This window comes from Rhodamnia argentea, chromosome 6 (genome assembly GCF_020921035.1).
Source record: "Rhodamnia argentea isolate NSW1041297 chromosome 6, ASM2092103v1, whole genome shotgun sequence".
In the NCBI taxonomy this organism is placed as follows: Eukaryota; Viridiplantae; Streptophyta; class Magnoliopsida; order Myrtales; family Myrtaceae; genus Rhodamnia; species Rhodamnia argentea.
Window position 1 is genome coordinate 25920781 of NC_063155.1, and position 23554 is coordinate 25944334.

At 41.1% G+C, this 23554-nt stretch overlaps 4 protein-coding genes across 8 annotated transcripts; 2 read left to right on the plus strand and 2 right to left on the minus strand.

Annotated features, from left to right (window-relative positions):
• Positions 1-412: 412 nt before the first annotated feature.
• Positions 413-23528, minus strand: LOC115755449 (haloacid dehalogenase-like hydrolase domain-containing protein 3). 2 transcript variants are annotated; one of them, XM_048280397.1, is made up of 9 exons: positions 23489-23528; positions 3252-3615; positions 2933-3015; positions 2704-2787; positions 2314-2389; positions 2147-2219; positions 1945-2018; positions 905-998; positions 413-767 (listed from the first exon to the last, which is right to left on the minus strand). In XM_048280397.1, exons 2-9 carry the CDS (start codon positions 3607-3609, stop codon positions 704-706), a joined length of 906 nt encoding a protein of 301 aa, XP_048136354.1. In that variant the 5' UTR covers positions 3610-3615; positions 23489-23528; the 3' UTR covers positions 413-703. The 2 variants fall into 2 exon arrangements, with proteins under 2 accessions (XP_048136354.1, XP_048136355.1); XM_048280398.1 differs by lacking the exon at positions 2314-2389 and having other exon boundaries at positions 2147-2251; positions 3252-3371; positions 3495-3624; positions 23494-23516.
• On the plus strand, positions 3852-6288 carry LOC115755480 (60S ribosomal protein L34). The gene is made up of 5 exons (XM_048280400.1): positions 3852-3970; positions 4001-4156; positions 4292-4371; positions 5709-5818; positions 5916-6288. Exons 2-5 carry the CDS (start codon positions 4078-4080, stop codon positions 6007-6009), a joined length of 363 nt encoding a protein of 120 aa, XP_048136357.1. The 5' UTR covers positions 3852-3970; positions 4001-4077; the 3' UTR covers positions 6010-6288.
• Positions 7959-14058, minus strand: LOC115755389 (probable hexosyltransferase MUCI70). 4 transcript variants are annotated; one of them, XR_007198693.1, is made up of 9 exons: positions 13304-14058; positions 12396-12548; positions 11647-11984; positions 10775-10986; positions 10418-10674; positions 10153-10331; positions 9153-9244; positions 8762-8909; positions 7959-8414 (listed from the first exon to the last, which is right to left on the minus strand). XR_007198693.1 is itself a non-coding variant. In XM_030694782.2 (8 exons), exons 1-7 carry the CDS (start codon positions 13515-13517, stop codon positions 9176-9178), a joined length of 1422 nt encoding a protein of 473 aa, XP_030550642.1. In that variant the 5' UTR covers positions 13518-14058; the 3' UTR covers positions 8606-8911; positions 9154-9175. The 4 variants fall into 4 exon arrangements, 3 of the variants coding, with proteins under 3 accessions (XP_030550642.1, XP_030550634.1, XP_030550648.1); XM_030694782.2 differs by lacking the exon at positions 7959-8414 and having other exon boundaries at positions 8606-8911; positions 9154-9244; XM_030694774.2 differs by lacking the exon at positions 7959-8414 and having other exon boundaries at positions 8606-8925; positions 9152-9244.
• Positions 17935-21263, plus strand: LOC115755439 (origin of replication complex subunit 6). Its single transcript, XM_030694848.2, has 10 exons — positions 17935-18196; positions 18289-18335; positions 18462-18566; positions 18657-18737; positions 19110-19221; positions 19324-19386; positions 19490-19577; positions 19748-19818; positions 20777-20867; positions 20954-21263. Exons 1-10 carry the CDS (start codon positions 18077-18079, stop codon positions 21031-21033), a joined length of 858 nt encoding a protein of 285 aa, XP_030550708.1. The 5' UTR covers positions 17935-18076; the 3' UTR covers positions 21034-21263.
• Positions 23529-23554: the final 26 nt, after the last annotated feature.

Consider the following 23554-nt stretch of genomic DNA (forward strand, 5'->3'; position numbering starts at 1 on the left):
AGAGCCGGCGACACGGTCAAGTTTACGTGGGTTACTCAGTAACAGGAAAAATCTAAGTCTGAAGTTGAGGATAACGCTGAATGTCTTCACAGTCCAGTCGGCCGATAATAGTCAGTTTTGAGAGAGAGTCGCCTTGAAATGAAGAGGATCATAGACATACGATTGGCTGAATAAATTGAGAAGAAATTAATCACATCCGGCTAAAATAACTTCGAATTTTGGCCTTTCTCATGGCACATGCTGCAGTCTCGACCTGAGCTTCACTCCGTCCAACAGTATCAAAATGATAAGAAGCTAATAGAATGTTTCAACCGCATGAATATGAAAGAATAATTATCTGCATCTTAATTTGCATAACGTTATGTTTCTCAAACATTCAAAGTCGGAATGCATATCTAAAGCGAGAGACAAGCCCGAAGGCCATTGAACTTTTTATTCATAATCACCAAAGAAGACACCTTTGCATAAAATGTTAAAAGGACCATTGGCAGCTGGAAGTGACAAAAAGTCACGTAATTATACGAAGTCATTCCACAAAATCTCAAGCTTTCAATGCTTCCATCACTCGTGCTCCTAAAATATTTCAATTTCCCAATGACAAGATGGTCATCTTCATTATGGGAACATTTCATCAGTCAAAAGCACAGAAAAAATTTGCATGAACTCGAACAATGTTGAAGAGCGATTAATTCCTTGATATAGTTTAGACATGGATGAGTATGCGCTTTAGTATATCTGAGAATGTCTTCACATCTCTGCCCCACAACCTGATCAAGGAAGCAGTTAACTTCTTAATCCATAAGCATTAGTTTCATAGGTAAGTAAACTAAACTGCTAACAAAGGGATAGAAAATGTTTGAGAACGATGCGTGATGGAATCCGTATTGAGTAACAAAAGGCTCACCAGCACTCAATCCCCACAACAGCAGCACCATATTTGTCAGCTTTTTCATCATCCCCAATATGTACTGCTCTATTAGGTTCCACTTGAAGTTGATCTGAAAGATCATCAGGCAATATAAGGATTCCAGATGCACACCTTCTCAAAACACTGTAAGAGAGAATAATCCCAGCATATACAATGCCTATGAGTTTCATGAAAGCCTAACGTCCAAGAGATTCATACAGAAAATTACAGCACACACATGTCGTAAGGAGTAAGGAAAGTTGATTGAATGACTATAACAAAGTTCAAATCTTTAAAACTCTTTACCACTTTCAGTACATGCAATTTTTCATAAAAAGCTATATGCCTAAAAGGGGTAGCTACTGCTACTCGCCACTCCCTGCCCTTCTAGATTAGCAAAAAAAGGAGATTCATACACAAAAAAGGTCTATAGCATAGATTTAATGCTCGTAAGAGTCCTGCTGAAACCAAGAAGAATAGACCCCCCGGCCATCCACGCCAGAATAAATTATTACCCTTGACATCCTCGAGAAGATAACCCAGAATGATTCAATTTTAGAATTAAACTTCTTTCTTTTAAAAGAATATCATGCCAAACATTAGTCTGAAACCAAAAGGCCAAGAAACCAAAAACTGAATCAACATACTAAATACTGTCACGATGGCATAGTACTACCAATCAAGCAGAAACTCCATGCAATTCATGCTGCACTGATATTCACGAACTGTCACTTCATAAGGCCCAAAAAGAAAACAAAACATAACAAAAATTGATATTTTCTTCCTGTTCAATAAGATATTTGATTGCTTCAACTCAATTTAGACAATAATTACTCTGAACTAAGACATCATGTGATGGCAAGGAAAGGTCATGATGCAAAGTAGATGAATGAAAATGTCCAGGTAAGACTTGCGTGCGCAGTTTCAAGGTCAAGACTAAAGAAGGAAACAGAAGATTATGCAACTGTTACTCGAGATTATGAATTTTTGCTTTCATAATCCCACTAGGAATAAAAACTCTCCAACTAGATACATACCTAGAGCAGATTTGAATATTCCAGGATCTGGCTTCTCATATCCAACTTCTGAGGATACAATTACAGCATCAAACCTGAAACAGAATCAACCAAATAAATGCTTACAGTAGTACAAAACCAAACCATAAGAACCACCCTGGTTTAATAAATAATTGCAAAATCAGGAGATGAAGAGAAGCCTTGGGGGAAGATTAATGCTCACAGATCCACAATGTTTAAGTCCTTCAATAACTTCCTCAACCGGATGTCAAAGTTGGACACAACAGCCAACTTAACTGTAATTCCACTGACCACATTAGTGAAGGAGGCTTCGTGGCCAATGGTTCTTATCTTAGCAAAAGATGAAGAAGAATACTTGATGAGTATGACCTCCAGCATCTTTCAGAGTACTGATTGTCTCATAAGCTCCAGCAGGAAGGCGCCATGCATGACCATCTGCATAGTACTGAGAAGCAAGTTTAATTAGATATCGCCCACAAGGACCAAAATCTGACATACAAAAAGAAGGTAATTCCCACACAAGTCGAAAGCTGTTTAATCTATCCAGAAATCTCTCTAGTATGCTTTTTTACAGAGAGTCAACTCTTTCTTGCTCTCAACAAATTTTGAAAGTAAGTTAACTTTCTCTTCCTTAAAACGAGTGCAATGTGGTGTGGGTGGACTACGTCGTTCGTCTTTCGAGTATCTATTGAAGATGCTACGAAAGAAGGAAACACTAAAAGAAAACACGGTGGACATTCTTGTCTCTAAAAACTTTACCTGGTAAACTTCTTCAAAATAGTCATGATTGGCACAACCGGTAGCTTCCGACACGACAAGTCTCCAGAACGGCCTCCCATCTCCCTGACAAACAGAACAAAGTCAGTAAGAATGCACATACACCTAAGTACGAAGAAGGGTTCTCTTGGAGCAAGAGCATGTTAAAAACCTGGGAAAAAGGAGAAGAGAAATTCAAATGCATAGCTCATCAGAAAAGAACCATATGTACCTGGTAACGAAGTTTCTCAGGCCAGGGAGCAGAAAAGGCCCTCTTGAATCCTCGCTTGATATCGGCAGGAGTCGCAGTAAGACCTGTGAAGCAAACATAATCGTTCGCTCATCACCGCATCATACGCATTCTCACCTAGAAATTGAAAAGTACAATCAAGCATGATTTGCCGGCATTCCTAGAAGCTGAGAGAAACATTTCGCGGACATTACCGAACTTCAGCACACGAACACGCACACTTTTAGTCACACATATAACCAACGGGAGGAAAAGGATGAGAACCGCGAGCCGACAAGAACGACGGAGTCGAGAGACCGACCGTATTTGGTTCCGATGGACGCGTAAGTCTCCTCCACCGGCTTCGCCAGCTGAAGTAGAGTGCCTCCCGCGTCGAGCAGCAGCGCGTCGTACGCCCTCCTCGCATCCCTTCCTGCTGCATCTGCAAGCCGCGAAGTCGCGGAAAAAAAGATTGGCATCAAGCCTGGGCGATTGAGATCGGGATCGCGCGACGACGGAAGCGGAAATTGAGCGATTGCCTGTCGAGCACACAGAGGACCGGCACCTGAATGGAGAAGCATGGAAGGGAATTGAACTCGCTTGGAGCGATTGAGAGCGATGCTTCTTCGAGCGGTGAAGAGGAGGTCGGATCGAGCGAACTTCGCCAAGCGAGCTTCCATGCTTTTCTCTCCCTCGGAGTTCTGCTTCGTTTCCCCTGCTCTCTCGTGTCGACGTCGTCGAAGCCTCGTCACGGCGTTTCCAACTAACTCACAAAAAAACAACGGGAAAAAAAAATATATAATATAACTTTGTGCTTGAGAGTGAGATCGGAGGCGGGTCGGGTCGGGTTAAATCGTAAATGGAGATGGCCCGTCCAGTAAGGGCTAATGATGGTGGGCTTTGGCCCATACCATTATTATGTACAAAGTTCATGATGTGGGTCCGACCCATTGATATTGAACTCATTTTTCAGCCGTCGGATCTAATCACCGTGAAATGCCCCTCCGTCTCTCTCCAAAGCCAAAACCCAAACCCTAGGAGGCTATCCTCTCTCTCTCTCTCTGCAAAAAGGTGGAAGCCGATCTCGGTGAATGAGAAGAAAACCCTAGAAAGAGAAGGCAGAGAGAGAGAGAGAGAATTGGGGAGCAATGGTGCAGCGTCTCACGTACAGGAAGCGGCACAGCTACGCCACCAAGTCCAACCAGCACAGGGTCGTCAAAACCCCTGGTATTTCTTCCTCCATTTCTTCTTCTTCTTCTTCTTCTTCTTGTCGTACTGAGATTTGATTCGTCAGGTGAGGATTTTTTGTGTGTCCGGAGTGGGAGTTTGAATTTGTGTGGCTTTGTGGTTCTGGTGCTGCAGGTGGGAAGCTAGTGTACCAGACCACGAAGAAGAGGGCCAGTGGCCCCAAATGTCCCGTCACTGGCAAGAGGATTCAAGGGGTACGCTTTCTTTTTTCTCCATCATCATCTTTTTAATCGATTCGGGTTTCGTTGGAATTAGCGGCGAACTACGTTATGTAGAGATGAGGTGTTTTGCAGTTTTATATTACATGATGGTATCGGATAATTGCGTCCACCTGCGGTCACTGTTGAATCAAGTTCATGCTTGAGCAAGTTGTTTTTTTCTGCACTTTTATCGAGGTGTACAAGAGTTGCAGCAGCTAGCGTTGCTGCTTGAGGCCACTGATTTATAGCGAACGGGAGAAATTTCTTCTTGGAGTTGCATTGGATTGCTAATGTGGTTTGATATTGAGAGAATTGTATGTAATGAGATAAAGCATTGATTAGACGGGCTCGACATTACTTGCTGCGGCATATTTTGACTTTTATGTTCTCTACAAGCAAGTTGGGAAGTACTCTAGCATTTTTTTGTTCCGATTCCTTGTCATGTTGCTATTGGGCGCTGTATTCATGCTGGATTCTTTTTTCCAGTGGGGAGGACAACTAAATGTCGTCCGGTTATTGTTTCAGGATTGATTGCAAGTTTCCTAAGTGATTATATAAGTTAAGCTAGAACAATCTGAGAAAGATTTAGTGCCAATATGAAATGTGTTTTCTGATCCCCCAGATAGAAATTCTGGGGCATCACAATTTGGTACCTTTAGGGAAAGTACATTGCTGGAAATAAGTTGCAGCCATGAGTATTTTGCATTTTTGCAGATTGTAGTATTCATCAGTTCGTTTCAGTAGTGTTGCTTTCACTTCTCACTTAAATGGCCAAGTCCAACTTTAATTGAATTGCTAGTTAAGGATGACTCTTATGTTGAACCAAACTCTTGCGAGTTAGAAGTGATCCAGTCTTAGGTGATCCAGTCTCAGGTGATCCTAAATTTTTTATCTCTCTCGTAGGTCCATTGCCGGTTTCCTATGTGGGATAGCCAGTAATAAATAGGTTGGCTCGGGCAAAACAGTGCATAGGTTTTCTGAGACGGTCCTATTTGTGATGTTAGTAATGTGATCTAGATGTCATTTTGTTAACTTCCTGACCACTTGAGAATTTGTGCTGTTGGCATCTGGCCTCATGAAGGCTTCTTTTAAGTTGTTGGAGGATTCCTTTTTTTTTTTAACCCTCGGCTGAAGGGGATGGTAAAAGTTGAGGGAGTGTGAAGGATGATGATCCAACATATGCAGTTCTCTTCACTTCACTTGCATCTGTCAGAGTCTTAACTTCTTGGTCAGTTTGAGGTCTTATGTTGGTAAACAATGTATATGTTTATGCAATAGTCTTCATTTAGTTATGAATTGCATTAGCATGATACATCCTCATTTATGTGCAGATTCCTCATTTGAGACCTGCTGAATACAAGAGATCAAGATTATCAAGAAATCGTCGAACTGTCAACCGTGCATATGGTGGAGTATTATCTGGGGGAGCTGTCCGTGAGAGGTCTGCATCTTTCATCATGTCTAGGGGATACTATTTCCAATTCTATCTTCCATGCTATGGTTGGGTTAGCACATCCTGATTATGATATGTTATGTAGGATCATTCGTGCCTTTTTGGTGGAAGAGCAAAAGATCGTGAAGAAGGTTTTGAAGATTCAGAAGGCAAAGGAGAAGCTAGCCTCTAAGAGCTGAGATTGTTATACCACAGTGCTTTGGGCACTTTGAGAGTAATTTTGGCGTTTGGATTCTTGACAGTAATGAGTTGTTGGATTTAAGTTTGCCTTTTCTTAGGCTGGTTGAAACATACATCTAGTGCTCCTTTCATCACTTTTCAACAAGTCTGACGATTTTGTGTTTCCGTTTAAATGGTTGCTGATGGTAGCGAGAACATCATTTTTCCTTGTTTGGCATGTAATATCAGATCAGCCTGCGACATGTTTGTATTATTCGAGTTTGGATGTCATGAAGGTATCTCTGGGGCTATTCTGTTCGTCATCTACACTTATGGTGGAGGATAAAGGTCCCAAAATGTGGTAGAAGTTGGGTGAGTAAGCAGAATCTGTGAATGCAGCATCTGTGGATTAATTTGATTCATTGTTTTGGGACTCAACTCTGAACACATCAACCCGGATTTGCAATTCTTCAATCCCAATTTAAAGCAAACTAGGTTAGTCTTATGGGGTTTAAGAGCAAACTAGGATACAAGGGCGAGTCCTCTAGTTATCGCTTAAGTGACTTCGTGCCGAGTATGGAACTTCTGTGGGAGAATCTACAGGGAGCAGCTACTGAGTTGCCAAATGCTATTCGTTTTTTCACCATTATAACCTCTTAAAATTTAGCTAAACCCAAGTTTGGATATCGAGGTTTTGCCCACGACTTTTTCATGGATTCTTGTAGGAGCACTGTGGAAAAGTTCTTTCCACAAATGGCGTTGGGAGCCGAGACTCGAGAAATACTTGCTACTGAGACGCACGTAATAATCCCGCTACGCTTCTGAAAAGAAAATTTTCCACTTAGATGAAAGTATGGAATTGGAAGCCGCATCAGGAGATATCGAATCGGAAAATCTACCCTGTAAAGGTTCTAGTTTCTTACCCATAAGTCTTGTGGTCCCTCAGTATTTATGTTTGATTTACCAGTTTTTAGGCGGAGTTGTTGATGTTTTGTACGAATTCCCCTTTCCAATTTTCATACTACAGAATCGATCAATTTCTTCAATTCATGAACATAGGCCTTTTGCCTTTAGAGTCACACACACACACACACACACACACACACACACACACACACACACACACACCCCCCAAAAAAAAAAAAAAACAGTTGGATTGACGCCACGTTTAGTACTGAACGGAGACCCCAAGGGAATGCCAGTTTCGGCCTTCATTCCTTTTCTTACTTTCGGTTAAGATGTTTCAATTTGGATCGAATGCCTGCAAAAGCGCACCTAATTACTTTCATCTCTCGTACGAATATTTCGACAATTTCACTGTAGCGCATCCTTGGATTTCCACGTTGTCGTTTTTTTTTTTTATCAATTATCAGTTATATGGATGTTACTCATTCCATCCTGTTCCATTCATCATGTTACTGTCGGAAGTTGATTTATCTCGTTTCACTAAGGATCTAGAATCGGAAAAGAAATGCACACACTCTGCATGGGTCTTTGAGAAGCATGCCCATCTGCTTCGCCGGCGCGCCCATGGCAACAACTCGGGTGCACATTTGTTGTTGGGGAGGAAAAACAAAAGTGAATTGTCGAATTCCGCTTACCACCAGTGATCGAACCATTTGATAGCCGCTCAGCATTATACTTTCTTATGCCTCCTCGCTCGACTCTTTGACCATGATTTCTCACCTGGACCGAGCAGTTCTCCCAATTTTCATCGACATTTGCCTCTTTTTCGATATGATAACATATTTTCTGTCTATAGCAATTTCTCCTAGTGGTACTTTGGCAAAAAATAATAATAATAATAATAATAATAATAATAATTCTAGTTGTACGGTAAAAGGGGGCTAATCCATAGGAGCATCCTTCTTACTCATAAGGTTGGAAGAACTGCGAGTCAAGAGCCAGGGATCAAAACGAAAGGGTAAAATTCCATATGCCAGCTGAAGTTCACTTCACCACAGAATATAAGCACATACTCGTCTGTGTCTTAAGAATGACAAAATCGAAAAAAGAATGACAAAATCATAGCCGTAAAATGGCCTTTTCACTGTTGCTACTAAGAAGATTATCAAGACAGTATAGTCTTCTACTTACCAAGGGAGAGACAAGAAGCTGAACTAAAATGAGCTTTTCCCTCTCCGGGAAATAGAAGAAAAAATAAAAAAGCCATCCTGTTCACTTCAAAGGGCAGCCGTTTCGTCTAATCAGCGAACCGACTCATATGACGATTCATAAGTAAACCCACCTTCAACGGGAGATTCACTCTCAAGTCACCTAGCCTTGCTCACTCTCGACAGCTTACATACCGCAATACATTTGATCTGAGCAAGTGAAGGAGGTCCACTAATTTCTTCCTGTCTCAAGATCACCCGAGAGCACTTATGTAGATCTGACTACAAGGATCCAATATTTCCTGCAGAAGCTGTTCAAGCATCACCACCTTCAGGCAAGAACGGATAAAGTGAGAGTCGCTAGGAATCTCTACTTTCGCAACCCCATTCTACCTTTTTTTAACTCCTTCAATTTCCTTAATTTCATTGGCTGTCCTTGCTAAATTTTTATTAAAGATGACAGAGACTAATTGTTTGAAAGAAATGCCAGCTATACAAGAAATGAACCAGTCTTAGCATCTGATTGGTGAAAGAAAGATAATTTCTGAATTACACAACTGACTAGGGAGCAAATCGACCAGTGCTTAAAAAAAAGCCAAAGCTGATGCAGATCCAGGAACCCCATAAAGAATTACCATAAATCATATACTCAACTCACCAGACAAGATTTTGGAGATCCCTTGGTGAACCTACATATTGACTTTGAAATCAATTCCTAATTTGATGATTCAGTCTAGAATGATGAGTGTATCTTCATCCAACCACAAATTCAAAATAGGGCGATGAGCCAGGTACCATTTGGTAGAACCTGCCATCACAAACCAGACAGATAAACTGTCAAAACCTGGAACAGCTCTATTATAAGAATACTAATACTGGTCCGACTCCAATTATTAAAATTCAATTGCAATTCCAACAGAGTGCTAGGGTGGATGCATAGATCCGTGAAAATTCTCATTTCGAAGTAAATTCTGGGAGCTTGACAAATTCATATACTCTGACGGTGGAAAGACAACGATGACAAGTTTGCATAAGTCAGATCTACCTTACCAGGTAGAAACACCAAAGAAACTCAAGGTGAAGCTGGAACGGGAAGCTCCCTGTGATGGAATAGCTTTGCTATCGCTCTGCGCTCACAATCCTGGAGAAAAGATATTTAGTAATAAGATTAAAGTAGTCCAACTTATTATGTGTATGAGTTTCAATTGATATGATAGTCAGCATTTGCTGGTGGAACTTTGGGCTGATTATGCCATTACACAGGACAACTACATTGCACAAAATTCTTCACCATCATATACCAACAATTGACCCCTAAACACTGTCTGCTCGTTGATGCAATTATAGATCAAGATAAAAGGAAGCCCTAGACACAGACACTCTGCATACTATTTAGCGTCGTTATTTTTCTCCCAGTTATTGCCATACAGCTATTTGTCTCTTCATGCAGCTAATTTTGTGAAGCAGAACCTTGAAAAGTCGCTGGAACCAGTATGCTGGTTACATCAACTCAATGATGTCCAAGTGATGCCATAGTGGGGTTAAGACAGATTTTGGAAGTCACTATGGGCATCAGATGAATTTAGTCTACCAAATTGCCAGACTCGAAAAGTTTTGCTGCCCCAGGAAATACCAATGTGCTCTACAGCTCCCACGGACAGTCAAGAAGCTGCATATTTACAATCTTGGATCTAAGGATCTAAGGGTCATTTAAGGACAGTAGAACCATGACTCCTTATTTCCTAAAGTCGGTAGGAGATCTTGGAAAGTAGCCTCATTTCAGCTTGCAATGTTTTCCAACAGTAATGAACAGAAGCATTGCTGCTAAATCAGGTGTACCACAAGAATCGAATCATCTGATAAAGAAGGGATTTTGAGCTACAATGACTAGTGTTAGGGGAGAGGAAGCCCTGAATCAATCATATTGAATTATATGCTCGAAAAAGAGAAAAGAAAAGAATAATCTCGAATTGCTAGTCATATACTTCTTCCAAGTACATAATAGTAACTCACATAAGTGCAAAGGAATAAGAGAAGATTATGCATCACCTTGAACATATGTAAACGGAACTGTCTGTCGGGATTTAATCTCCTCAATTTGAGGTAAGTGTATGCAAAGCTTAGTTGATCACGTGACGTGAATCGATCAACCTCATTGAACCAAAGACATGAAAATAAGTTTGACATTGGTGTATGGGCCCGCACAATGAAGGAGCCTTCAGGCACATCTGTAAAAAGAGAGGCATAAATATCGTGAATTCAAGGGAGATGGTGGATGCAAATGTCAAAATCGGAAAACTGGAATTGCACGCACAACTAGGAAGAGGAGTATTTGGGTCAGCAGGATCAAACTTGGTGAGGCCATCAGACTGGTAAACCAGAAACTGTTCATCAATGGCTGTGTGATTGTACTTGTTCAGGCGTTTGTTTTGGAGTACCTCCTCCCAGACACAATGACGATCATAGTGGTTTGAAATGGCAAACTCTGACCTCGTTCGCCACAAAAAGTACTCGATGATAAGCATTGGATCAGTGTACAGACGCATTTTGCTGTCAAGCCATATTGAATACCTAGTAAAAAGGAGGAGGAAAATGCAATTACAAGGTTGCGATTTAGACAAACCGATAGATGCCTCCAGCAGAGAACGCTTGAATAAATAATCTACATTACCTGGAAGAAGGGAAGAGCCGATGAGACAGGAGTTTTGGCACTTTACCAGTTCGACGCATGTCTTTGTATGGTAGGTTCTTGACGACAACTATTTTCCATAGCCCAATATGACCTGTATCATCAGGAATATTCCCTTCTGATGACAGAGTTGCTAGTGTCTCCTCATCCACAAACATAACAAAGCAGACATTTTTCTTGGAATACTCAGTGATCTGCAGTACATGTGTGTGTTACATAAGATCACTTGGAAGATAGCAAGCAACTTAGATTTGCCAACATACTTCCTTTAAAAATCTTAGATAGTTCAAATAAATTGCCTATTCAAATGGCAACATTGTTTTTAAGTGCACAAATATATATTCGCCTTAAGACTTAAAGATCCAAAGTTTGCAAAACTCAGGCCCTAGACCTGAATATATTTCACAATTCCTGGCTTGCAGCTTCCATTCATAGATTGAGACCTCAACATCATGCAAAGTATGACTGGTTTTTCCTCAGCAGGAGATAGCCACTAGAATTCAGATATTTCATGGGAAAAGATCCCTAAGTAATATTGTCAGATTACTGTCTGCGACACAAGAACTTCCATGTCTGGTAGGACATTACATGAATTAAAAATATTGGATGAGGGATCTTGCCTATGCCTCATTCAATCAATGTTAACATTTACATAAGGGTAAACTTGAAGAAACACCACTGATCAATCAAATTTTGCAGATTTAGAGATCAACTTCAGAGTTTTTTTTTTTTTTTTTTTGGGCACTAACTTCAGAGTTAAAGAACCACTAATTTCAACAGAATGTCTTAACTAAAGTTGTTAATAAGTTTTGCTTTCTAGTATGTAGCAAAGAGAATCGATCAGGTATATGTACCCGCTTGCTTGTTGGCCGCCTCAGAAAATCAGAACTTCCGAAAATGCAAGAAGACACTACAACTTTACATGTGTTCATATATAATTTGTCCTTTTCGTCCAAATCGAATCCAGTGCTCGGGAATCTTGCTGGCCCCTTGACAAAACCACAATGAAGTTTTTGGCTTCTTGCATGAAAGGATTTCTCTCTTTCACCAAGGTTCTGATGTCCGCCAAATCTAGGGATGGAATGTTCCTCCTTTTCAATGTAATGCAGTGAAAACTGCGTGAAATTGATGAAACTGCTGGGTTCAACTAGATTCTTGACTGAGTCTGATAAAGTTATTTCACAAGGAAGATCTGAAATATCAACATAGAAAAGATGAAGGTATATATCTAAGTACACATAATAAGCATGTGACAGGAAAATGAACAAGCAATCTTCATCTTTGCACAGGTTCGAATACAGTGCAATATTTAAATGAAGGCAGCTAACAAGCAGCAAATCAAACTTAGGCTTGAAAAGTTTACAAGACTCAATTTATGATGTCAATAAAGGTGCAAAAATTCCACAGCTGCTGAGAGTGAATCTGTAGATGTCAAAAGGTATTTGTTTGAGTATCTTCTGCTTTCCTTAGAACAAGCAGGGGCACAGTTTAGTTTAATATGTCTGCTAACACAAGGCGACACATACACATCCATAATCTAATCATGAAAAGGCCGGAGTAAGGGCTGAAATAGAGGATTAAGCTATGCGAACAATTTACTTACGCCGCTTGCGATGCTTGGTTGTTGGTTTTTTTCCAACACCAGACACTATGCTTGCTTCCTGTACTGAGTTTACTTCTTTTACTGTGTCTGCTCCTTTTGCTGTGTCTGCCACTTTTACTGCCAGGGTAGATGAAGCTCTGCCTTCCATCTTTCCTGCATTGCGTGCCATGCTAAAGTTAAGGAAATAATATGGACAAGAAAACAAGAAAAGCAACAAATATCACCCACCCCCTCTTTGACCAGAGAGGGTATCGTAGTCTAATCAAATGTGACAGATAATGACAATAGGGTAGAGAAGATCTTATTTAGTGAAGAATGAAGTTCATAAAGACGGTCTCTTGCAAACTCTAGAAGCATGGCAAATGGGAACAACAGCGACTATGGAAGATAATTTTAAAGTACCTATAGTAACTACAAGAGGAGTTTCGTAGTAAAATACAAAGAAGCTGCCTCGAGAAACTACTTTTCAAAACGCATCAACCATGAAAAGTCTCTCCAATCTAAATCGCAAGGTTAGCCCACTGAATGGAGAAGAAACATTGGTATTTCGGTATGAATACGCTGGAAAGGACAAGGGGCTGGAAAACGATGACATATGAATAACAATGTGCATGAAGTATGAACACCTTGTCGTTAATAACTAAATCTACTCCTCCCTCGAGAGAAAAAACAAAAACCCAACATCAAAAAGAAGAAAAAGAAAGAAAAAGCATCATGCCATATGTTCTGTGCGATAAAAATGTCACGAGCACAAGCGTTCGTATGCTTAGATTGGTGCTCGCAGGATAACAAAGCTTGAAGCCAAACCAAATAAAGTCAAACCAATCTGTCGCCATCATAGATTCAACAAATGAAACGAGTTACACGACGGTTCCTTGTGATCAGAAACTCCAGTGCAGATATCTCACCGTGCAGGAACATGTTCAGGCCTAATGCCACCACGCAAAACAGGAAGATAGCGGCCAACAGAAACGCCAAGCGCGAGAATCTCTGCTTATTAGTCCTCCTCCCTCGACGAGCAGCTCGGAGTCGATCCCTGCCTCGCCTCAACCAATGCAGGAACGCGCCAATCACACCCCTTCTCTCGATAAACATCTCACTGCCGTGCTTATCCAGACCCATTTTCGCAAAACCCTTCCCGAATCACAACAACGAACTATCTCCTCTCCCTCGTGGTTTCAGCAATCGCAAACTCCTCCTTTCGGCTAACGGCTAGCTCGTCGCTGTCCTCGTCCACGGCCATTGTTCCTAACCTGCCGAATCACGCTCGCAAGCTGTCGCAATCCCCCATCACAATAATTCAGCAACGCGGCGCCAGGATTCACCGTCTTCGCCCCCGGCTCGAGAAATCGGAGGCTCTCTCTGCGCACCACGATTCTAGCTAAATCGCCGCGTGCGCGTGGAGTCGAGCTTTCGTCCAGCTAACTCGCGCAAATGCAAATGAAGATGGCGAAATCAACAACGTCCGAGTCGATCATACGATTCCCGGCGCCGCGGCGGCGAGGCTTTATCCGAGCTTGATAGATCTCGCGAACCGAGCGTTCCGAAGCGGGAAAGGCGATTTGGATCCTAATTGGTTCGATTTCCCTTTCCCTTTCGCATGGAAATTTTGTTCTTCTGTCGGTCGGTTTCCTTCTCCCTGTTTTTGGCAACTGAAGAAGTGAGTGTCAAAAATCTGAGGGGAGCATTTAGCAAATCTACAATTTCTTCCTCTTTTGCAAATCTGGTCGCGTACTTTAGCAAATGCGATTTGTACCCCCAAGAGAAACCGAAATTCTGTTTTTGAGACCTATAAATAGGCCATGGATTGTAATATTGAAATTAAACGATTGAGATACTTGTCTACGTCATTTTGGAGAAAGAACCGAAAAAGTTCTAAACTTATTGTATTTGTACCAATGCAGTCCCAAAATTTTTAATTGGACCAATTCAATCCTAAACCTTTTTATATTGATATCAATTCAGTCCATTCGATCAATTTAGACCGAAAATCACTAACTCGTACGTCGGTCGTGCCGTGTGAAACGTTTTAAAGCTGAATTCGTACCAATACAATGAATTTATAATTTTTTTAATACTTTTCTCCCGTATTTTCAACCGGTATCGTAGTAAGATGTTTCGTAGTATATAGTGTCTTTAGGTGCGCTAGGTGCAGGTACCAGTTCACACGCATATATTAACCGCCTTGGAATCGCTTTCTTCCTCTATAGACAATTTACGGTCCATTGCAAAGGGCCTCACCCTGTACCGTATCTTCCTTTTCATCTCAACTCGGAGATTATCGGAAGCGAGCCTCGCTTGCTCTTCCCGGACGGCGTTATTGCATCTCGATGTCGTCTAATCAAAAGCTAATTTCAACAGTACCGGCTTCCCAATGTGTCATGGCAATGCAGCATCTAATCCGAAGAGCTTTGCAAACCAGCGTGGTTCTTCTCGGATCTTTCTTGCGAACTCAAAAGTTAGCATCTTCGGCGCCAACTTCAGATTAAGGGGGCGTGTGAAACATGTCGCATGGACATGACCATAAACCACCGATGCATCGTATATTTATAAAAATATGGAGGCATTTTATTATTATACATATATAGAAAAAATGCATATCCCTCCCTCTCTGTTTTAGCTTCATTCTACTTGTCTTTTTCCACTTCTTTTTTATAATATTAGAGCACGTGAACACAAATTCACGCGCACGTGTAAATATGCTAGTGATTTAGTGAAATGCCCGGGGGGGGTTGGGGGGCGGGGGTTATGTAAGAAGAGCCGTATATCGAAAAATTGGTGTGATGTGGCTATTAATATACAATAGTTGGTCCATAATTCAATGGCTTTAGTTTTTTTAGCAAGTGTGGGTCCCTCTAGATATGCAAAACAGGCTTAGACTTTATCTCCTTCTTAGTGATCTTATTGGGTGAAGGTATTGGATTTTGTTGCGTGATCCCGACAAATGGTATCGGAGCCGGTAGTCAATTAGTGCAGGCCTAATTTATTTCGACATTTGGTGAATATCTCAATGAAAGAATATGGTGAACAACGCGATTTCCCGTCGGTGGGCATTGTGATGTAGCAATGCGGCCTAATAGCAGACTTTATGATTCGCTCTAAAGAAAGATATGTAGGATGAAGTTTGGCATTAATAGAGATTCGAGTTGAGATGTATTGCATGCATAAGGATACCTATATCAAGAGAAGCAGACTTAACACCGAACTCACATGTGAGGGAGAGATTGTTTAAATGCACACATGCGTTGTATTAGAAAAGTTTCACATCGAGCAAAATAGTATAGTGCAAAGCAATTAGTATACTTCAATGGCTTAAGCTTTTGAATGGAGGTGGGTCCAACTAAATATGCCGACAGACTAAAACTTGATCTCCCTCTTAGTAATCTCCCAAGTGAATATATTGAACTTCTATCGTGCCTACGCGATTAGTCACTGCCGCATCTACACCAAACAAATCAGTCCCTTCATTTCCACCTCTATTCAATACTCTTTCTGCGTCCTTTTTCAAATGGCCTTTTAGGGCGTGTTTATCTGAGCGAAAGAATTTTGCTGCAAATTAGTTTTCCGGGCTTTCATGGATTTAGCTAGCTAAAAACGATCAGTCGATGCAAAAATATTTACAGCCGGAGAAAACGCGCATGCTTAAAATTAGGAAAAAGATTTACCTAACCTCAAATGAAAAATAAAATTTCCTCGAAAATCATTTTTCGGAAGCAATTTTCCTTCGTAACAAATTTTTATACAGAACAAACGCACCCCTCGGGCTTCATTCGTTTCATAGGAAAAACGAATGATTTGGAAAAATAACTTTCCGAAAAACGACCGATCGTATAGCTCGAAATAATCAGCGATGAAAAATGTTTTAATCACCGACGATTAACGCCTAAATGTTTTTCGGGACGGTGAAAATTTATTTTTTTCGTTCATTCATTTTTATTTTTATTTTATAATCGACGCGAGCGATGATTTTTATACAAATATTTTTCAGATAGTTCCCGCTTGGAAACTCACCGCAGCATTTAATTTGGTTTCTCGCAAATTGGATATTTCCATCGCCCATCTAATTTTCGGGTTTTTTTTTCCAATTTATTTTTTTAAAAATATTTACGAAATTACTTAAAAAAAATATTTACTAGTTTGGGCCTCGCTCGGCAGCCCAACCGCCAAGCAACTATGCTGCTGGCCCAGCACAATTGCTCGGTAGCCCAGCTGCCGAGCAAGCTGGGTTTTTTTTTAAAAAATTTTTTTTTAAGTGTTTTAATTATTTATATTTATAATATTTAGTTTATTTCATATTTTTTTAACATGTTTATATTTATTTTATTTATATTTTTTTTTTTGCGAAGCTTATCTTTATAACATAATTAGTAATAATTAATATAAAAAATTATTAAGATCTATAATTCATAAATAATGTTGTAATTATGTAATTAATTGGAATATTCATAAAATAAAATTGGTAAGATATATGAAATTAAGGAGAACGAGGATCTAGATGTCATTCGTAAATATATTTTTAAAATTAAATTGGAAAAAAACCCTTCTTTTGCCCTTTTCCTACATTTCATAAATGACAAATTTTATTAGCTTTTGTAGTTTTGCTAGAGTGATGCAGAATGTATTAGTAGTACGTTTCTAGATGGATTGGACAGATAGAAATCAAATCGGAAGACGAAACAGTGATGTATTAAGAATCGGCGGATCGGGTCGACGACATCGGATCGGGTTCAAATTTGGTCTGTTGAAGCGAAACGGCATCCTAATCAATATTCACCGCTGTTGGCGATGAAGAACGATGGATTTTTGTGATTTGAGATCGTCTAGATGTGTTTTCCTATTTGTTTTAGTATTTTCGAGATTTATTAATGACAATTTTTGCAATTCGTGATCGTCTAAATGGTTTTTCGATTGATTATGTTATAAAGATATTGAAGTAAGAAAGGGGTTCATTAATTTCATATATCTTACAAATTTTATTTTATGAATATTTTTAATTAATTACATAATTACAACATTAGTTATTAATTATAGATCTTAATAATTTTTATATTAATTATTACTAATTATGTTATAAAGATAAGCTTCACAAGAAAAAAATATAAATAAAATAAATATAAACATGTTAAAAAAATATGAAATAAACTAAATATTATAAATATAAATAATTAAAACACTTAAAAAACGAAATTAAAAAAAAAAAAACCCAAATTGTCGAGCAAGTGGGCTGCTTGGCGGTTGGGCTGCCGAGCGAGGTCCAAACTAGTTAATATTTAAAAAAAAAAATAATTTCTTAAATATTTTAAAAAATGAATTGGAAAAAACCCCCTAATTTTCTCGATCTTCCCACCATGCGGGGGTATATTTAATTTCGTGCCTTTTTATCTTTCTTTTTTGTTTTCGCTGGCGCCACTCCAGTTTTATTTCCCGGGAAAAAGCAAACCGTTTTTACGCGCCAATCGATTTCGAAAAACCAAGAAAGGAATAATTTAAAAAGGAATAATTTAAAAAGGAATGACAAAGGAGGAGAGACAGGCAAAGGGGAACAGCGCGAAACTGAAAAATTACCGACTTTTGTTCCCGCCATTTTCACGGGCAAATTAAATCTCAACTCCATCTCTCCAAACCCACCCAATCGCGACTTCTCGAAGCGGCCTCTCGCTCGAAGGGAACGCCGTCGCGGAATGGACCTCTCCGAGATCGCCAGGAAGCTCGGCCTGTCGGAATCCAAGCACCTCCTCCGCAAAGCGGCCGAGCTCCGTCGCCTCTCCGACGTCCAGTTCGATTCCTCGATCATCGGCGTGGTATATTCTCCTCTCTTTTTTTCACGGGACCGCGATGTTAGAGGCGTTCGTTCACGGTCGATCTCTGAGGATTCGAATTTTGTTTCTCACAGGGAGAGGTTTGCAAGGCCATAATCTGCTTGGAAATCGCTGCGAACAGGTTGCTCAGACTCTCTCTCTCTCTATCTTTTTGTTGTTGTCAATCTTCGATTGTGGGGGCTTTTTTTGTTTCTTGTCGGGGTAGAAGTGATCCGCGGTGTTGATAGGATGCTATGGAATTCTGCAGACTGCAGGTCATGTTCGATAGGCAGGCCGCGGTGAAGCAGAGCGGAATGTCGGAGAAAGCGTACAATAGATCTTTCATTTCAATGCAGAACGGACTGGGCCTCAAGTAGGTTACGCTTCATTCTCTTTAGGAGCTGATTTTTGCCTGGTGTGATTTGTTCAGATTTTTAACGAGCACGATGCATGGTGTTATTAGGAATACGCTGGATATAAGAGAACTTGCGATTCAGTTCGGCTGCGTCAGGCTTATTCCGTTCGTGAAGAAGGGCCTATCTCTGTAAGGCTCGGTTTCCTTTCCCATCATATTACACCTATAGGCTACGAGGCTCGGTTATCTTGTCATTGCTCTTGATTGGGTTTTTGGAGACTAGTTGATTTTTCCATTACCGAATGTGGGCTGGATTGCCCGTAAGAGGTTAATCCGCGTATCGCCACAAAAGAGTCATCCTTGTTTATTTTTCGGTTGGTGTTACACTGATTATTGATGATGTACAAAAGATTTACTGTGTGATTTCTCCGGCGCTCAAAAAGTCACGAGTTGTCATGTTTTAATGGAGCCTCAACTCTGCTTTAGTAGGATTATCAATTTCTTCGGCCTAGAATGATGTTTTGTGAATTGAGATGTAACCACGATGTCCATCTTTACCAGCTACAAGGACAGGTTCCTCGCATCATTGCCTGCTTCACGAAGGGCAACTGCTGATTTCACTCGACCTGTTTTTGTTGCCGTAGCATTCTACTTATGTGCGAAGAAACAAAAGGTATTTGCACCAGTGTTCTATTATATATGCCTACTATCTTTTGTTGTGCATTGGGCTAGCGCATCTTAAACATTCTAGTGAAGCATTAAATTGATTTTGCAGCTCAAGGTAGACAAGATCAAGTTAATCGAACTCTGTGGGACATCCGAAACTGAGTTCGCTTCTGTAAGATAGCTGCATTCTTGCTATGCCTTGTCCTCTAGAACAATCTAATGACACCAGCTTTTTGCTGTTACTACATGCGGTGACGCTCAACTGCTTCTTTCAGGTCGCCAATTCAATGAAGGATCTATGCTACGACACTTTTGGTGACTCAAAGGAAAAGAAAGATCCACGGGAGGTCAAAGGGAACCGAGGTGAATAATGTGACGGCTCAACATTCTTAGGACACTCCATTTCTTTGTACCCATCTCCAGTCCTTCCAATTAATTTCCTGGTCTGAAGAACTAGAATGTTCTTGATGATTAGTTCTTCACTGTGTCATAATTTGTGAGCTTTTCCTGACTGACTATCATTTGGCATCTAGATCTGCTTGACGTAATACCTGAGAAAAGGCAGCTGGAGGATGGGGGGCATCTATCTGATGAGGGACCGGAGGTACGATATTGGCATACCTCTTCTTTTTGTTTCCTGGAAGATTTCTTTATGATTTCAGAGTTCAGATGAGTGTGTGTCGATTATGACTGTTTCAGCCATAGCTCCTTTATGCTCAATCTGATCTACTCTTTGTCATGTCGGTATTTAACCTTATCTGATTCAGGGCCAAAAGAAAAACCACATAAAAAACATTAGTGCATTTGTTTGCATGTTTGAAGGACTGGCTTCTATATTATTTCAATCTCCAGGCTGCATAGAAAAGTCGTATCTTTTGGGGTTCTTTAATTCGCCTGTCCGTAGCAACTACCAGTTCTTAAAATCTGTTAGCACGTGCAGCTTTCCTGTCACTGAATTTTCGCCTATGGACTTCAAACGATGGAGTCACCTTTTATTAATCCACGTCTGTTGAGTTAAATTAAGAGGAATTGCGTATATTATGTTTTAAGCTTATGGCTGACCGAACCATTTCAATGTATAGATTGACGATCGTCTATAAGCTTTAGCACGTAGGACTCTTTTATGTATCATAGGGACATGAACATTCACAACCAACTTTACACCTGTCTGACAAATTGCTGAGCCACGTCGAGGCCCCTGACTTTTCGTGAGATAGAACCTCTGTTTTTTGCTAACACTTGCTGTTAATCACATGTCATGCTCATCTGGTTTTGGTTTTAAGTGAAAGCGAACCAACTGCTGCAATGAAAAAGTGGAACCTCTAAGTACCCTGTAGGTGCTAGTACCCAGAAATCCCGACTTCTGTAGCAAGAAAGGTGCCGACATGAAATCTTCCAGTACGCATATGAGGGTTCAATGCTTGATGTTCCATTTGTTGCTAAGTGATGAGATCTCCGGCTTTAAGCCGCTCAAAATTCATGCTTGTTGTTTGCAATGCTATATGTGAAGCTGAGCTCGTACATGATGAGTTTGCTAACCAGATGTACGCCTTTATGTTCAGTCTTCATGCTACAAGAAGCGCAAGAAAATGGAGAAGCGGGATTACGATCAGTGGAAATCCTCCGTCCTCGCATCTAACGAAAGGACAAAAGGTTTGGCGGATTATCTTTTAGCTTTCTCCCTTCCCCTTTGAAACTCGTAGGCTGTCTTATCAGATCATCCGTCGTTTGCTCCTTAGCTTCATGCAAGCGGACCAAGCAAGCGCAAATCAACTTTGTCAAAAAGGTCCCTGAAGCCCAGGAGCTGGAGGCATCGTGAGTATCATACAAGCACTCTTGACTTTTGTCAACGGCTCTGCCAAGTAATGCTAAAATTATCAGTTGCATAAGCTGGAACGACCGACTATGAAAACTCTGGGAAACGGAAGGTTCTCAATTGGAAAGTAGTCCATGATACAGAGATCATAGTTTACTCTATGAATCATCAAATTGTGTATAAAATTTACATGAATCATCAAATTCATTGAGCTGATTCATATCTTCTGCTCCTTTCTCTAGGGCACCTCTATCCTTTCGCATGTTAAAACATTCTGTCCAGAAGATGTTTCTATAGGTACCCCTGAAAAGGAGGCGTCCGACTGTGTCCGCAATGATTGAACCTGCTTGCCTCAATCCGACTTCCCACATCTTCCCCGGTTTCTCTAATCCTCAATGCTTCTGCTTCCTCCAGTTCTCCTGGCATGGCATGTCATATAGGGCAAAGAGCGTTCCTTTCTCGCACAAAAGTATTAGAGAGTTCTCCGATGCTTGAGGGATGAAAATACCGAATTAGCTCACTTGTTTGGTATAATGAGATTAGTTATCTCGGATCGATCGGATCTTCACATACAGGGGACATAGGCAAATTGCACGTAGGTGAAACCACCACAGCAAAAGACTAATCCCAGAATGAAGAATAGATGATAGAGTGAGAGATCAATGCCTTGCTTTGGATGCAGACAAATTACACGCATGTTGCCTACTTAATTGTTTGGGATATGCAATTAAATTCAAAAAGTTGTTAAATTGATGCAATTGAGTCTTTTCGTTAATTTTTTTCAATTTGGATAATGAAAATGTTGATGTGATTTTTTTTATTACATTTTCTGTCATACGTGGTGAAAACAAAAAAGATAAGTACAAAATGACATTGTTTAAACACTAGAGATTTGTCCCAGTAACCACTCTTTTCACTTGGGAGGTGGGAATGGGGAGGTGGGGGGTTCAAATCTCCACTTTCGGGGGGAGGAGTTGGGGTGGAGACGCATGAAAAGAGAGTATGGTTTTGTAAACTGCGCACACAGATAGCACGTACGGCAAATCAATCAAAAAAATTGGTTAAAATTTGATTTTTTTATATAAATATTAGTTAAACTAAATTACGAATAAACATTGTTTTTTAAAGGCAAAAGTAGCAAGAGCCCCTACAAAGCCCTTGCTACAGCTGCCCCCCACCATCACTAGAAGGGGCAAGGGTTGGCTAGGGTCGCCTGACCCTAGCAGAAGGCAAGCAAGGGCTACTGCTAGTTGGGGTGGGGGTGGGGGTGGGTGGCGACCTCGACCTAATCTGGAGGCCCTTGCTTGCGGTCGGCTAGGGTCGCCGACCACTGCCCGGGCCCGACAACCTAGGTCAACCCTCGCCGGCCCTTTCGGCGTTGGTGGGGGCGGCGGCAAGGGCTAGCAAGGGCCCTCGCTAGTTTTGCTTCTTCTTTTTTTAAATGTTTAATTTAATTAATTAATGTCTATATTAAAAATCAAATTTGGATCAAAATGACGTCATTTTATACTTATCTTTATGGTTTCACTCACATCGGTGCCACGTAGGAGATATAAAGTAATAAAAATCCCACGTCAGCATTTTTCATTAGCCAAATTAGACGGAATTAACAGAATGATTCGATTGTACTAATTTGATAAATTTTAGGACTCGATTGTATTTTTTAAAAGTTTTAGAATTCAATTATACTTTGATGACAAGTTTTAGGACTTTTTAATAAGCATATCCCCAATTCTTTTGATAAGCTGTAAGTATAGCACTGCAAATACTGAAAATACTGGTTTTCAAGCAAATAAATAAAAAATACCACGAGCTCAACGCGGGGGGCTAAATTTTGATTCTTCAACGTGCCTCGACGATTCTTCGATGGGCGTCAAGAGAGAGAGAGAGAGAGAGGAGAGGAGAGGAAATCCTCTGCTCCGTGGGACTACGTGGCTCACGACAACGCCTTCGCCCCGCGTGTCAGGAAACTCCATGCTAGCCCCGCCCACGCGCAGGCGCGTGCCACCCGTGGGACCGTCGTCGTCTTTGGGATCCCCGACCGAGCGGACGACGACACAAAGCCCGGAAAAACACAACAGCGCGACGCGACCGGCGATATTTCTGTGGGCGCATCGGCCCGCGGGCCCCACCAGTGCCAACAACAACAGGTCAACCCGAGCTGCGATCCCCACCACCCCCCTCCCCACCACGTGAAACCTCCGCCGTCCGTTGAGTACGGGACCCGCCTGATCAAAGAAGCCCGCGTGGCGAGACAGATAACGGAACGTAAGCGCGCCCGCAGAGGGTTCCGGCCCTCTCCGAGTTTTGGAAAAGAGAGAGTTAGTTTGATTTTTCTGCGTCCCTATCGTCAACCGCGTCCTGCCCAAGCCCGGCCTCCCCCCACCCTCCCTCCTTCTCTCTATCTCCGATTGCGGCGAATCTTCGTCCTCGCGAGCCCTAATTTCCTTTCTTTGACCTAACTCTCTCTCCCTCCCTCTCTCCATCTCTTCTTCGTTGGATTTAATTATTGCCGACCTTGTCG